This window comes from Hyperolius riggenbachi, chromosome 9, assembly GCF_040937935.1.
Source record: "Hyperolius riggenbachi isolate aHypRig1 chromosome 9, aHypRig1.pri, whole genome shotgun sequence".
NCBI lineage: Eukaryota > Metazoa > Chordata > Amphibia > Anura > Hyperoliidae > Hyperolius > Hyperolius riggenbachi.
This window is the reverse complement of record NC_090654.1, coordinates 162,138,295-162,150,891: the sequence shown is the minus strand read 5'-3', so window position 1 is coordinate 162,150,891 and position 12,597 is coordinate 162,138,295. Positions and strand designations below refer to the sequence as shown.

Genomic DNA, 12,597 nt, shown 5'->3' with positions numbered 1-12,597 from the left:
CATGGGTCAATAGACATATTAAGACTGACGGATTGTCCCTGTATCTCCAAATATCCTTCAACATCGATTGCCAGTTTAACCCCAGTGAAATATATAAAGATGGAAATCAACAGAGATACAAACCAATGAAGATTAGTAGAACTCCAACCACAATCTGGAGGATGAGGGATATGGAGATTAGGGTGATGAGGGGAATATAAAATGGCAATGAAGGTCCCTGATGTATGACAGCTTTCAGTTGTGAAGCATTGGCCATTAACAGAGCAATATCCAGCATGCTCTCTGCTGCACTCTTCTTATTGGCGTAATGGTTTATATTCAGATTCCTTCTGTTTCTTCGAATTATAACCTAGAATAGAGAGAGACAGACTGAGCATGAGAGGCATGTTCTAATCACATATGCTATTATCTGAACAACAGCAACGTCAGCAATCTACAAATATGTCTGATGCTTATTACTGTTGTGAATTGCGCTATTTACGTATCTCTTCAGCAGCTGAAATAAATCTTCATTGTGTCTACGTCCTGCTTTCATGGAAGCATAATTATTGTTAACATTCTGTGTTTTCAAATGCGCTTATCTGCCATGGCAGTCAGGTGACACAGGGGAGAGATCAAATTACAACTTGTGATTAGTCACAGATGAGGGAGAATTTGACAGGCTAACCTCTCTAAATACATACAGGGTGCATTTTTCTACATTTTCCTTCTGTCCTGTGCAAGAGTTCAGGTCCACTTTAAACGTTTGCATAGCATACAAGGAAAACACATTTTGTTGCTGAGAAATTCACTCTGTGCGTGTTTAGAGAGATCATCCTGTCTTATTTTCAGGAAGTAATCTGCAAGTGTAAATTAAGGCTATCAGCTGTGCCTGAGCTGTGGCATTGTTCTAATGTGCTAATATGTAAACCAGAGGTGCCCACATTTTTTCGGCTTGTGAGCTACTTTAAAAAAAATAGCATGTCAAAATGATCTACCTATGTACAATTTTAGTAGCACACTTGTATATACAGAATGGAAAATGTAGTGGGGTCGGATCTACCATGGGGTCAGGATCTACCATGAAGGCCTTCGCGATCTACCTAATGTAAACACTGAAGGTTAACCGTTTGTGTGCTCCCAGGAACGTAGTGCGTAGACTTGAGCCGACTGACGGCAGTGACGGGACCAGAGCCGCAAAGGTTTGAAGAAACGGGGGAGTAGGCATTCCCCGTTCTCCTCTATCCGCCTCCTTTCTTAACTAAAGCCAGCAGTCTCTTCTGCATTGCCGGAATCAAGCCTTAGTGCGCAGGCACTAGCCCAGATGTGGGCGTGCCTCAGCATGCGATCGCGGCCAGGAACGCTCTGCGTATGATGTCATTATTACATCATGTGCGTGCATGCATGCTGAGGGACGCGCGCAGCCGGGCTAGCACCTGCATACTGATGCCGACATCAAACCAACAAACGTGGATTCTGGTGATACCTTTAATGACTAACTGTACATGGTTTATTGCAAGCTTTCAAAACGTTGTTTCTTCTTCATGCATTATACAGAACTGTATCAGAACCGTACAATACGATACAGTTCTGTATAATGCCTGAGGAAGAAACTCAACGTTTCGAAAGCTTGCAATAAACCATGTACAGTTAGTCATTAAAGGTATCACTGGAATCAAGGTTTGTTGGTTTGATGTCTGCATTTCTGATCCTCGACTAACACCAGACCACACTTCACATACTGATGCCCAAAACCAACGACCCGGAAGAGGCTGCCAAGGACCTTTAGGTATGTAAGGAGGGGGACAGAGGAGAAAGTTTCTCCAAACCTTTTCGGCTCTGGTATCCTTTAACACTAACCCCCCTCCCCCCACCTAACACTAGATGATGTTGGGTTTGGTTGGTTAATAGCCAAACCCTGGGCTCCTGATTATGATAGCCGAACTCCGCATGCCACTGCTGCCACTATCTCCGCCGCTTGGCAACCTCCAATAACAAGTTGTTCTGTATAATAGGGGCCTCCACTGCACATATTATATAATCTGTGCCCCCATACCTGCAATTTACATTGTAGTCTATAGCAGTGCCCAATTTAACCTCCTGAGCGATAATCCCGAGCTGAGCTCGGGGTATGTCGCGCAGGAGGATTTCTCAGGCCCCGCTGGGCCGATTTGCATAATTTTTTTTTTGTTACACGCAGCTAGCACTTTGCTAGCTGCGTGTAACTTCCGATCGCGCCGCTCGCCGCCGATCCGCCGCTACCCGCCGTTCCGCGCAGCCCCCCCCCTCCCCAACCCCTTGCGCAGCCTGGCCAATCAGTGCCAGGCAGCGCTGAGGGGTGGATCGGAACTCCCTATGACGTCACGACGTCCATGACGTCGGTGACGTCATCCCGCCCCGTCGCCATGGCGACCAGGGAAGCCCAGCAGGAATTCCCGTTCTGAACGGGATTTCCTGCTTACTCTGATCGCCGAAGGCGATCGGAGTGGGTGGGGGGATGCCGCTGCGCTGCGGCTATCATGTAGCGAGCCCTGGGCTCGCTACATGATTTAAAAAATAAAAAAAATTAAAAAATAGTGCTGCGCCACCTCTTGGGCGATATAATTGTATCGCCCAGAGGGTTAACAACTAACGCCCAAACTAACAACTTCATATTTAAAGTGCCAAAGCAGATGAGACAAAGTTACACTGCTCAAAAAAATAATGAGAACACTTAAACAACACAATGTAACACCAAGTCAATCACACTTCTGTGAAATCAAACTGTCCAATTAGGTAGCAACACTGATTGACAATAAATTTCACATGCTGTTGTGCAAATGGAGTAGACAACAGGTGGCAATTAGCAATAAATCCGCAATAAAGAAGTGGTTCTGCAGGTGGTGGTGACCACACATCACTTCTCAGTTCCTATGTATTCTAGGTGATGTTTGGTCACTTAATATGCTGATGGTGCTTTCACTCTAGTGGTAGCATGAGACGGAGTCTACAACCCACGCAAGTGGCTCAGGTAGTGCAGCTCATCCAGGATAGTACATCAATGCGGCCCATGGCAAAAAGGTTTGCTGTGTCTGTCGGCGAAGTGTCCAGAGCATGGAGGCGCTACCAGGAGACAGGCCAGGACATCAGGAGAGGTGATGGAGGCCGTAGGAGGACAACAAGCCAGCAGCAGGACCGCTACCTCTGCCTTTGTGCAAGGAGGACAGGAGGAGCACTGCCAGAGCCCTGCAAAATGACCTTCAGCGGGTCACACTTTGTATGTGTCTGCTCAAACAGACTTGATGAGGGTGGTATGAGAGCCCGATGTTCACAGGTGGTGGTTGAGCTAACTTCTCAACACCATCAGGACTTTGGCATTTGCCAGAGAACACCAAGTTTGGCAAATTTGCCACTGGCTCACGATGCTCTTCACAGATGAAAGAAGGTTCTCACTGAGCACATTTGACAGAGTCTGGAGACGCCGTGGAGAACGTTCTGCTGCCTACAACATCCTCCAGCATGACCGGTTTGGCAGTGAGTCAGTAATGGTGTGGGGTTGCATTTCTTTGGGGGGGCTGCACAGCCCTTCATTTGCTTGCCAGATGTAGCCTGACTGCCATTAGATACCGAGATGAGATCCTCAGACCCCTTGTGAGACCATTTGCTGGTGCAGTTGGCACTGGGTTCCTCCTAATGCATGACAATGCTTGACCTCATGGAGCTGAAGTGTGTCAGCACCTCCTGCAAGATGAAGGCATTGATGCTATGGACTGGCCTGCCCATTCTCCAGACCTGAATCCAATTGAGCACATCTGGGACATCATGTCTCACTCCATCCACCAACGCCACGTTGCACCACAGACTGTCCAGCAGTTAATGGATGCTTTAGTTCAGGTCTGGGAGGAGATCCCTCAGACCATCCTCGACCTCATCAGGAGCATGCTCAGACTTTGTAGGGAGGTCATGCAGGCATGTGGAGGACACACACTACTAAGCTTATTGTGTCTTGTTTTAAGCACACTACACCAAAGTTGGATAAGCCTGTAGTATTTTTTTCCACTTTAATTTCAGTGTGACTCTAAATCCAAACCTCCATTGGTTGATAAATTTGATTTCCATTGATAATTTGTGTGATTTTGCTGTCAACACATTCAACTATGTAAAGAACGGAGTATTTAATAAGAATATTTAATTAATTCAGATCTAAGATGTCTTTTTTTGTGTTCTTTTCTTTTTTGAGTAGTGTATATAGAATAGCCTCTTATCTAGCACAGGCAGGTCCTCTTTACTTCTTACTGCTGCCGGCTGTTCTGCTGCATCCTCCATACAGCTCTGAATGCATGCACATGAACCAATGTAGCTGCCAGCTGTAGGAAATGAAGAGGCCCATTGTCTGTAGCTCTGGTAGGTGTTTTCCACTGTGAGCTGCTCTGCATTTGTGGGAGAAAGGCTTGCCCCCCTGTAGTTGCTGGTCACTTGAGAATGCCAGTTACCTGAGTTCCGCCGGTTTACTATATATATATATATATATATATATATATATATATATATATATATATATATATATATATATATATATATATATATATATATATATATATAGATAGACATAGATAGATATATATCTATACACACATACAGTATATATTTTTATTTACATTATTACATTATTTATATAGCACCAACATTTTCCGTAGCAGTGTACATAGCACAAAACAAATATTGGGGAACAAATGAGAAATTGAAGACACTGTATAGTCATGACATTCAATAGTAGACATACAAATACATACATAGTTAATATGTACTTTGAGATATCTCTAAATTTACATGTGCATATGGTAAATTACAGCAGTATGAGAAACACTAGAAGGAGGTCCCTGCCCTTGCAAGCTTACAATCTAGAGTGTAGTGGGGAGGAAACAATAGGGAAGGAGACACAGGGGTTAATGGGTGAGGCAGTGAATCTTTAGTGCTACCTATAACAAATTAGAGGCTTGTCTGAAAAGGTATGTTTTCAGAGTGCATTTGAAGGTTTCTAGGCTTGGAGCATAACACACAGCCTGTGTTAGAGAGTTCCAAAGGAGGAGGAAAGCTCGTGAGAAGTCCTGGATGTGAGAGTGAGAGGAGGCGACCAGGCTAGAGGACAAAAGGGTCTCCTGTGAGGAACAGAGGATCCGGGCAGGGAGGTATCTGGAGATTAATGAGGAAATGCATGGAGGTGACAGCTTGTGTATAGCTTTGTATGCAAGTGTGAGAAGTTTAAACTGGATTATTTGGGTAATAGGTAACCAATGGAGACATTGGCAGAGAGGGGCTGCCTCAGAGGATCTGAAAGAGAGGTGGATGAGACTGGCAGCAGAGTTTAGTAGGGACTGGAGAGGCGCCAGTCTGCTTTTTGGTAAGCCACAGAGTAGGGTGGTACAGTGGTCAAGATGGGAGAAGATTAAAGCATGTAAAAGCATTTTGGTTGCCTCTTGTGAAAGGGAAGGTACAGATCCTGGAAATGTTTTCAAGATGGAAGTAGCAGGAGGTAGTTAATGTGCTGATATGTGGTATAAATGAGAGTCCAGAATTACCCCCAGAAAGCGAGCTTTAGGGGTTGAGGTTATTGGGGTGTTATCTACACTGATTGTGACAATAGAAGGTGTAACAGAGAGCGAAGGAGGAAATATCACAATCTCCATTTCGCTTATGTTGAGTTTAAGGAAAAGGGATCACATGAATGTAGATACAGCGGATAGACAGATAGAAGTGTGGAGAGGTCTGGGGCAGAACAATACATTTGGGTATCATCAGCATAATGGTGATATTGAAAGCCAAAAGAGCTTATTATTTGTTCCAGGCCATGAGGATAAATGGAACAGAGGAGGGGTCCAAGGACAGAGTCTTGGGGTACTCCCACAGACAGTGGGCATGGAGAGGAGTTGGTATTGGCGTAGCAGACCATGAAGGAATGCCCAGACAGGTAAGATTTGATTCAGGAATGTGCTAGGCCCTCGATTCCCAGTGCAGAGAGAGACTGGAGAAGCAGGGTATGATCAAGTGTATATATATATATATATATATATATATATATATATATATATATATATATATATACACACACACACACACATCCTTCCTCCAGCCCCATCCGCACGGATCACTCCCATGCCATCATCCTCAGCCTTCTCCTGCTTCAATACCGGGTCCTGTAACTTCGGACAGTTATTTATTTAATTAATTTATTTATTTATTGTTATTGTAAAGCGCCAACATATTACGCAGCGGCCAGTCTGATGCAACAGAGGCGTATGAAAGTTTCATGTTGGTTGAGGGAGACAAAATGTTAAGACAATGGTACTAGCGCATAGGAAAGGTTATAAAGCCATAATTTATTTTACAGTATAAGGGCAACACTCGTTACCAGCATACTGTAATCTGAGTGTACTTAACCATCATACTGTAAGCTCAGTCAGTAACTTCAATCGTAAGGCACCAGATGATGGAGGTGAAATCAGGACACATGGCTGCAGGGTTTAAAAAGTAAGTGGAACATGTAATTTATATAAAGTGTGATGCTTGCTGTAAAAGTAAAATGCTATGTCATGTAACAGGCAGTCTGCTCTCTTTTTTTTTATAAGTGTATAAACCTGTATGCAACTGTTATGCATGTATGGAACGTTATGTGAATGTAAGGTTCATAATTGTATAGTGTATAGCTGTAAGGTATGTTTGGTCTATTCTGTGTGGAATCCAGTGCATGTGGTGAGCATTACAGATGAGTGTGCAGTATGAAATGATGTGTCATGCGTGACAGTGTATTTCTGATTCTGAACACATTTCGACTTGATCTAATATGTTGGGTGGAATTTTTCACAGGAGTGTGAGTAGACAGAGGCTATGGCTTCAATTCACAAAGATGCATTTGGTAAAAAATAAAAGATTGGTAAAATACCGCATTCAGTGTTTTGGACTTTTTTTCCCAAATGCAAGATTTTCCCACATGTGGAAATAGTTCAGTATTTTACTGAAAAGCTGCATGACAATTCACGATTTATTCAAGATTTTTACCCTATGCAGCATCTCTTTCAGGGCCCTTTCACACTGGCGCAGTGCGTGGCTGCATTTTACTGCACTTTACAGAAAGGGCAATGAAAGTCTATGGTTGATTTCACATTACCTGCGGTGTGCCGGGAGGAGTCAGTCTGACAAGCATTCAAAACTATGTTACTGCACAATTCTGTGTCAATGTGCGGCGGAACAGAAGCTATGAAAGTGGGAAATCCTGTTGCAGGTTTTACGTGTCGTGCATGCATGAAAGCGTGTTTTTTTGCAATACGCTTCCGCGCATGTGATCGCTTGGCTGGCAGAAAGTGAGTGTCACTTCCTGCTTGGCCAGATGCCAGAAGGCCTGTTTTTGGCGGTGCGGTGCGGCTTCCCAGCGCACCAATAATACGCAGTCTGAGCCGGTCTCAGTATTTTAAGGAATCATGTTAAAATGGTATTTGATTGATTATTGCAGTGCATGGTAAATGAATTAAAGATGTGATAAAATTAGCATTTTTTTTCTATTATTATACTGACAAGTAAAGTGCAAGTGCAAGGTGCATACAATTAACATAAAATTTGTATTAGCTCAAAACCATTAGCATTTCATTAACTATTTTTCATTACCAACCTAATTATTTTGAATTACTACCTAATAATATTGTGAAAAAAGAAAAATATTTTTTATCATTAACTTTATTTTCCTGAATAGTTTAATTAGTTATTGCCTTTGTCTTTGCGCAGTGGAGGAGAGCAGGCATAACAGAGTTACAACTCACCTTCCGCGATCCCTGCACGCGGGCAGCCTCTATCTTCTTCCTGTCCCAGGTGTCCGTCGCGTTGGTAACAGTGCACCCTGTGATGACGTAATCACATGGAAGTCGCATGGAATCACAGGAAGAAGATAGAGGCTGCGTGCATGCAGAGATCGAGGAAGGTGAGTTGTAACTCCGTTATGCCCACTCTCCCCCCGTCATTGCCTATGCTGGAGGCACCTACCTGTCTAACCTATATTGGAGACACCTGCCTATCTAACCTATAGTGTGGGCACCTACCTTTCTAACCTATACTGGAGGCACCGGCCTATCTAACCTATACTGGGGGCACCTACCTATCTAACTTATACCAGAGGCACCTATCTAACCTATACCAGAGGCACCTACCTATCTAACCTATACTGGAGACACTTACCTAGCTAACCTATACTGGGGGCAACCATACTGGCTATGTATACTGGAGGCACCTACCTAACCTACACTGGGGCACCTATCTATCTAACCTATACTGGGGGCAACTATGCTGGCTACCTATACTGTAGGCACCTACCTGACTAACCAATACTGGGGGCTCCCACCTATCTAACCTATACTGAGGCAACTATACTGGCTACCTACACTGGAGGCACCTACCTGGCTAACCTATACTGGGAGCAACTATACTGGCTACCTATACTGGGGGCACCTATGCCTGGCTACGCTACCTATACTGAGGGGGACCTATAGCTGGCTACCTATACTGAGGGCAACTAGACCTGGCTGACCTTTACTGCGTGCACCTATTCATGGCTTCACGCCCTGGGTGCAATTTAGCTTAGAAACTGTATAATTGGATGAATTAAGTAATACATGTGTAATATTTCTGTGCAGGTACCAGCACTGGTAAACAAGATTACATACAAAACCAAAGAGCACAAACCAGTATGGCTGCTCAAAAAACTGCACTTTATTAGACAATTTATATAGAAATGTACACATATAAAAAATTGTAAATATTGTCAAAAGTTCAAAAGACAATATAAATAATTGCTAATGCAATATAGCGTGCTGCAAACTGTTCTGGTCAGTAAAGAAAACCCATTAAGAATAGTATAAATCCCTGCGACATATGCCAACTAGATCAATATTGACCAGTATCTTTGGTGACGCCTATAATTAATCAATTGCGAGGAACCTGTGTGATACAAAAGTGCAATATAAGGTCATAACCACTTGCAGAGATCAGAGATAGGCGTAGTCAATCTTAACAGGTCATGCCCATAATGATTACAAAAACCACATAACCCAAGTCTACCAGTGATATCTTGATGATGCCTATAAAGTAATCCCTGCGAGGAGACCGTTACTTAGTATGTCAGAAAAAAGGTTCCTGTGAGGAACCCAATAAGTAGTATATATATATATACACACAGCCTCGGACAGGCCCACCGAACCACCGATGGTCCCATTGGTGGGCCCCGGCCGTCCCACCTCCTGGGGGCCCCAGTGCTAAAAAGGAGGGGGGCTAAGCGCAGGAAGGGGGGACATTGTGCACAGATCGGCGGGGAGGGGCGGAAGCCTCCCCCCCCTCCCTCACCTAGGGGCCCCCCTTCCGTGCTCCCCCCCCTCCCCGAATTGCAGCCAGCGGCAGCACCGGGGAAGAATCACTTAACGGCATGATGGAGATCCGTAGCTCTGCGTGCCGCTGGCTGGTCTGTCTCTGTCTCCTGAACTGACTGTCCAATCACGCTCTCGCAGGAAGTACTGCGAGAGCGTGATTGGACAGTCAGTTCAGGAGACAGAGAGACCAGCCAGCGGCACGCAGAGCAATGGATCTCCGTCATGCTGGTAAGTGATTCATCCCCGCTGCTGCCGCTGGCTGCAATTCTGGAGGGGGGGCCCCTAGGTGAGGGAGGGGCACTGGCGAACTGAGGGGGCTATTCCGGGTGTCTGGAACCTCCCCCCTGCACTGAGCTGTGTATTCAGCCAGGGAAGCCCGCATAATATAAACAGCCTCATTCTCCCTCCCTTCTTACTTCTGGTGCTTCCCTCCAGCTAATAGAATGAGAGAGGCAGCCCAGCTTCCCTCACAAGAAGATGCAGCCTGCAGTGAGAGAATGTTTATTATGGAGTCCTGGACTCTCCACAGCACAGAAGTGTCCGACATGATGAAATTAGAGTACAGGCAAGCTGGTAAATATACACAGCATGATGCAGAGCTTGCCTGGACTCAGGGTCTGTGGGCAAACATCGGTCTGGTCTCTCCCCATTGTTATAATGACTGCATGTGTGGGTAAGGTGTTTAACAAGCTGAAAAGTTTTTGACAGTCCCTAGACTCCAGGAGGGCTTCTTTCTGACTTGTGTGAGAGACTGACAGGGACAGGAGTCCGATTACAGGCAAGTAGCCTGTGTGATGTGGGATAAGGTCTCTGCTCCATCTCAGGCTATTCTCAATTTCTCCACTCCTCTCTCTGGGCTAGTGCACGCCAAAATGACAATAGCAATCGCTAGCAATTTGTGAGTGTGATTTTGTGAAGTGATTTTCAGAGCGATTTTTGAATGAATTGCTCAAAAACATGCTACATGCAGTATACCTGCGATTTTGAAAAAATCACAACGCTGCTATGGGAACACCCACATAGGGTAACATTAGCCAAGCGCTTTTCAAATCACTGTTGATTTGAAAAACGCTCAGAAGCACTCTTGGTGTGCACCAGCCCTCCTTCATTCACCTTTGTTTCCCTCTTCACCTAGAGCTGGCTGTGTGTTCTTGTCATAAAGGAAAGCTAAATAAAAGTGCAATCCTGGTGAGGCAAAATATTATTATTTAGTATTTATATAGCGCCGCCATCTTCCGCAGATGCATATATCCCTGCATCATATGGGTATCGCTTGCGCTATGTGACACTATGTAGCATATTCCACTGAATTGTCCAAACTAAGTCTATCTCCTGTTCCTCTCTTGGGGAGTTGTTCCAGCGCTGTACCCCGTTCTCATTTGCTGCTACCAGAAGCCCTCAGAAACACTTGTGTCCTTGAGTACTTCCAAAGATAGGCAGCTCCGTAATACGCCAGCGCACTTTTGTGCATGGGCAGTATGGAGCCACCTGTATTCAGAAGCACTCGGGGACATACGCGCTTCTGGATCTTTCAGGAACCCCCCCCTTAAAAATCCTGCGTTTGCCCCGCCGATCTTTGCCCGCTGCCATCCTGATTGCATTTTGAGGGGGGGGGGGGGGTATCTGCCACCAACCTGCCCACATTACGATTTTCAGGTGTCTGCTGCCCACATTGCGATTTTCAGGTGTCTGCTGCCCACATTATGATTTTCTGGTCACTGCTGCCCACATTGCGATTTTCTGGTGCCTGCTGCCCACATTGCGATTTTCTGGTGCCTGCTGCCCACATTGCGATTTTCTGGTGCCTGCTGCCCACATTGCGATTTTCTGGTGCCTGCTGCCCACATTGCGATTTTCAGGTGTCTGCTGCCCACATTGTGATTTTCTGGTAACTGCTGCCCACATTGCGATTTTCTGGTGTCTGCTGCACACATTGTGATTTTCTGGTCACTGCTGCCCACATTGCGATTTTCAGGTGTCTGCTGCCCACATTACGATTTTCTGGTCACTGCTGCCCACTTTTGGGGGGGGGGGAGGGGTATCTGCCACCAACCTGATTGCATTTTGGGGGGTATCTGCCGCCAATCTGATTGCATTTTGTGGGGGTATCTGCCGCCAACCTGATTGCATTTTGTGGGGGTATCTGCCGCCAACCTGATTGCATGTTGTGGGGGTATCTGCCGCCAACCTGATTGCATTTTGTCGGAAAATCTGCTGCGATTTGACTACTTGATGAATTATCATGAGGCATGTAACTACTTGAATATTTTATCTAAAATGTATCTGGTCGGACCTAATCTCTGTGAATAACACCGCTACTTAAGTTGTGTTTTTTTTTTTTTTAAGTCTGCCCATGACTCATCGTGATCACGCCGATGTTCCAGTGCGTGGTGACACGCACCCATTTACTTTTGCTGCGGCGCAGTGGACATATCCCTATTGGAGACTATCCTCAGAAGTGCTCACGATCTTTTCCCTACCATAAACTCATGCAAAATTTCTAGAGTACATGTGTATGTGAGCCCAAAATGGGGGGGAGGAGGGGATCGGGGGGGGGGGGGGGGGGGGAAGGCTGAAACTTCCTTGGTGGGCCCTTAGTGTCCCAGTCCGACCCTGCATATATATATATATATATAGATAGATAGATAGATAGATAGATAGATAGGGTTATTAACCACTCACAGAGGATAATATGTGTGACCAATATGATCAATAATATATACTATTCTTAAAATACATGGGAGCCAGCAAGAAGCCAAAAAAACGCTGTATAGTTAATAGTGCCACATGCATGTATTACACTAAAATAAATAGCCACCATATTATGGATTAGAGTCCAGCTATGTTGCAAAACACAATTATAAGCACCAGCAAGTCACTAAATTGGTGTCTGGCTGAAAATGTCTTCATAACAACATTATTAGATCCGGATCTATAGTATCAAAAATATTCATAGGAACAGTTTCAGTCCAGCACGCAACTGCAGCGCAAGAAGAGCTAGTTTCCTTCCAATATGTATAAATCTATAAGCACACAGTCTCAATCGCTATGGCTGGATCCACAACCGTATGTCAGATACAGAAAAAGAAATATTCAGGCTGGAGGTTGTTCCACACCAGTATATTAGAATATGTGTGATTGAATGTGAACAAGGAAATATCTGTTCATTCTGCTGCGCAGGCTATGATACAAGTTACTGATAGATGCCGTAATAGGTACACTGTCCATGCGC

General features: G+C 44.9%; 1 protein-coding gene across 1 annotated transcript in view; it reads right to left on the bottom strand.

Annotated features, from left to right (window-relative positions):
* Positions 1-12,597, bottom strand: part of NINJ1 (ninjurin 1) — a 108,309-nt gene that overhangs the window by 16,097 nt on the left and 79,615 nt on the right. Inside the window, exon 2 of the mRNA XM_068251729.1 lies at positions 124-349. Coding sequence (XP_068107830.1) covers positions 124-349 — 226 coding nt within the window. The remainder of the gene's footprint in view (positions 1-123; positions 350-12,597) is intronic.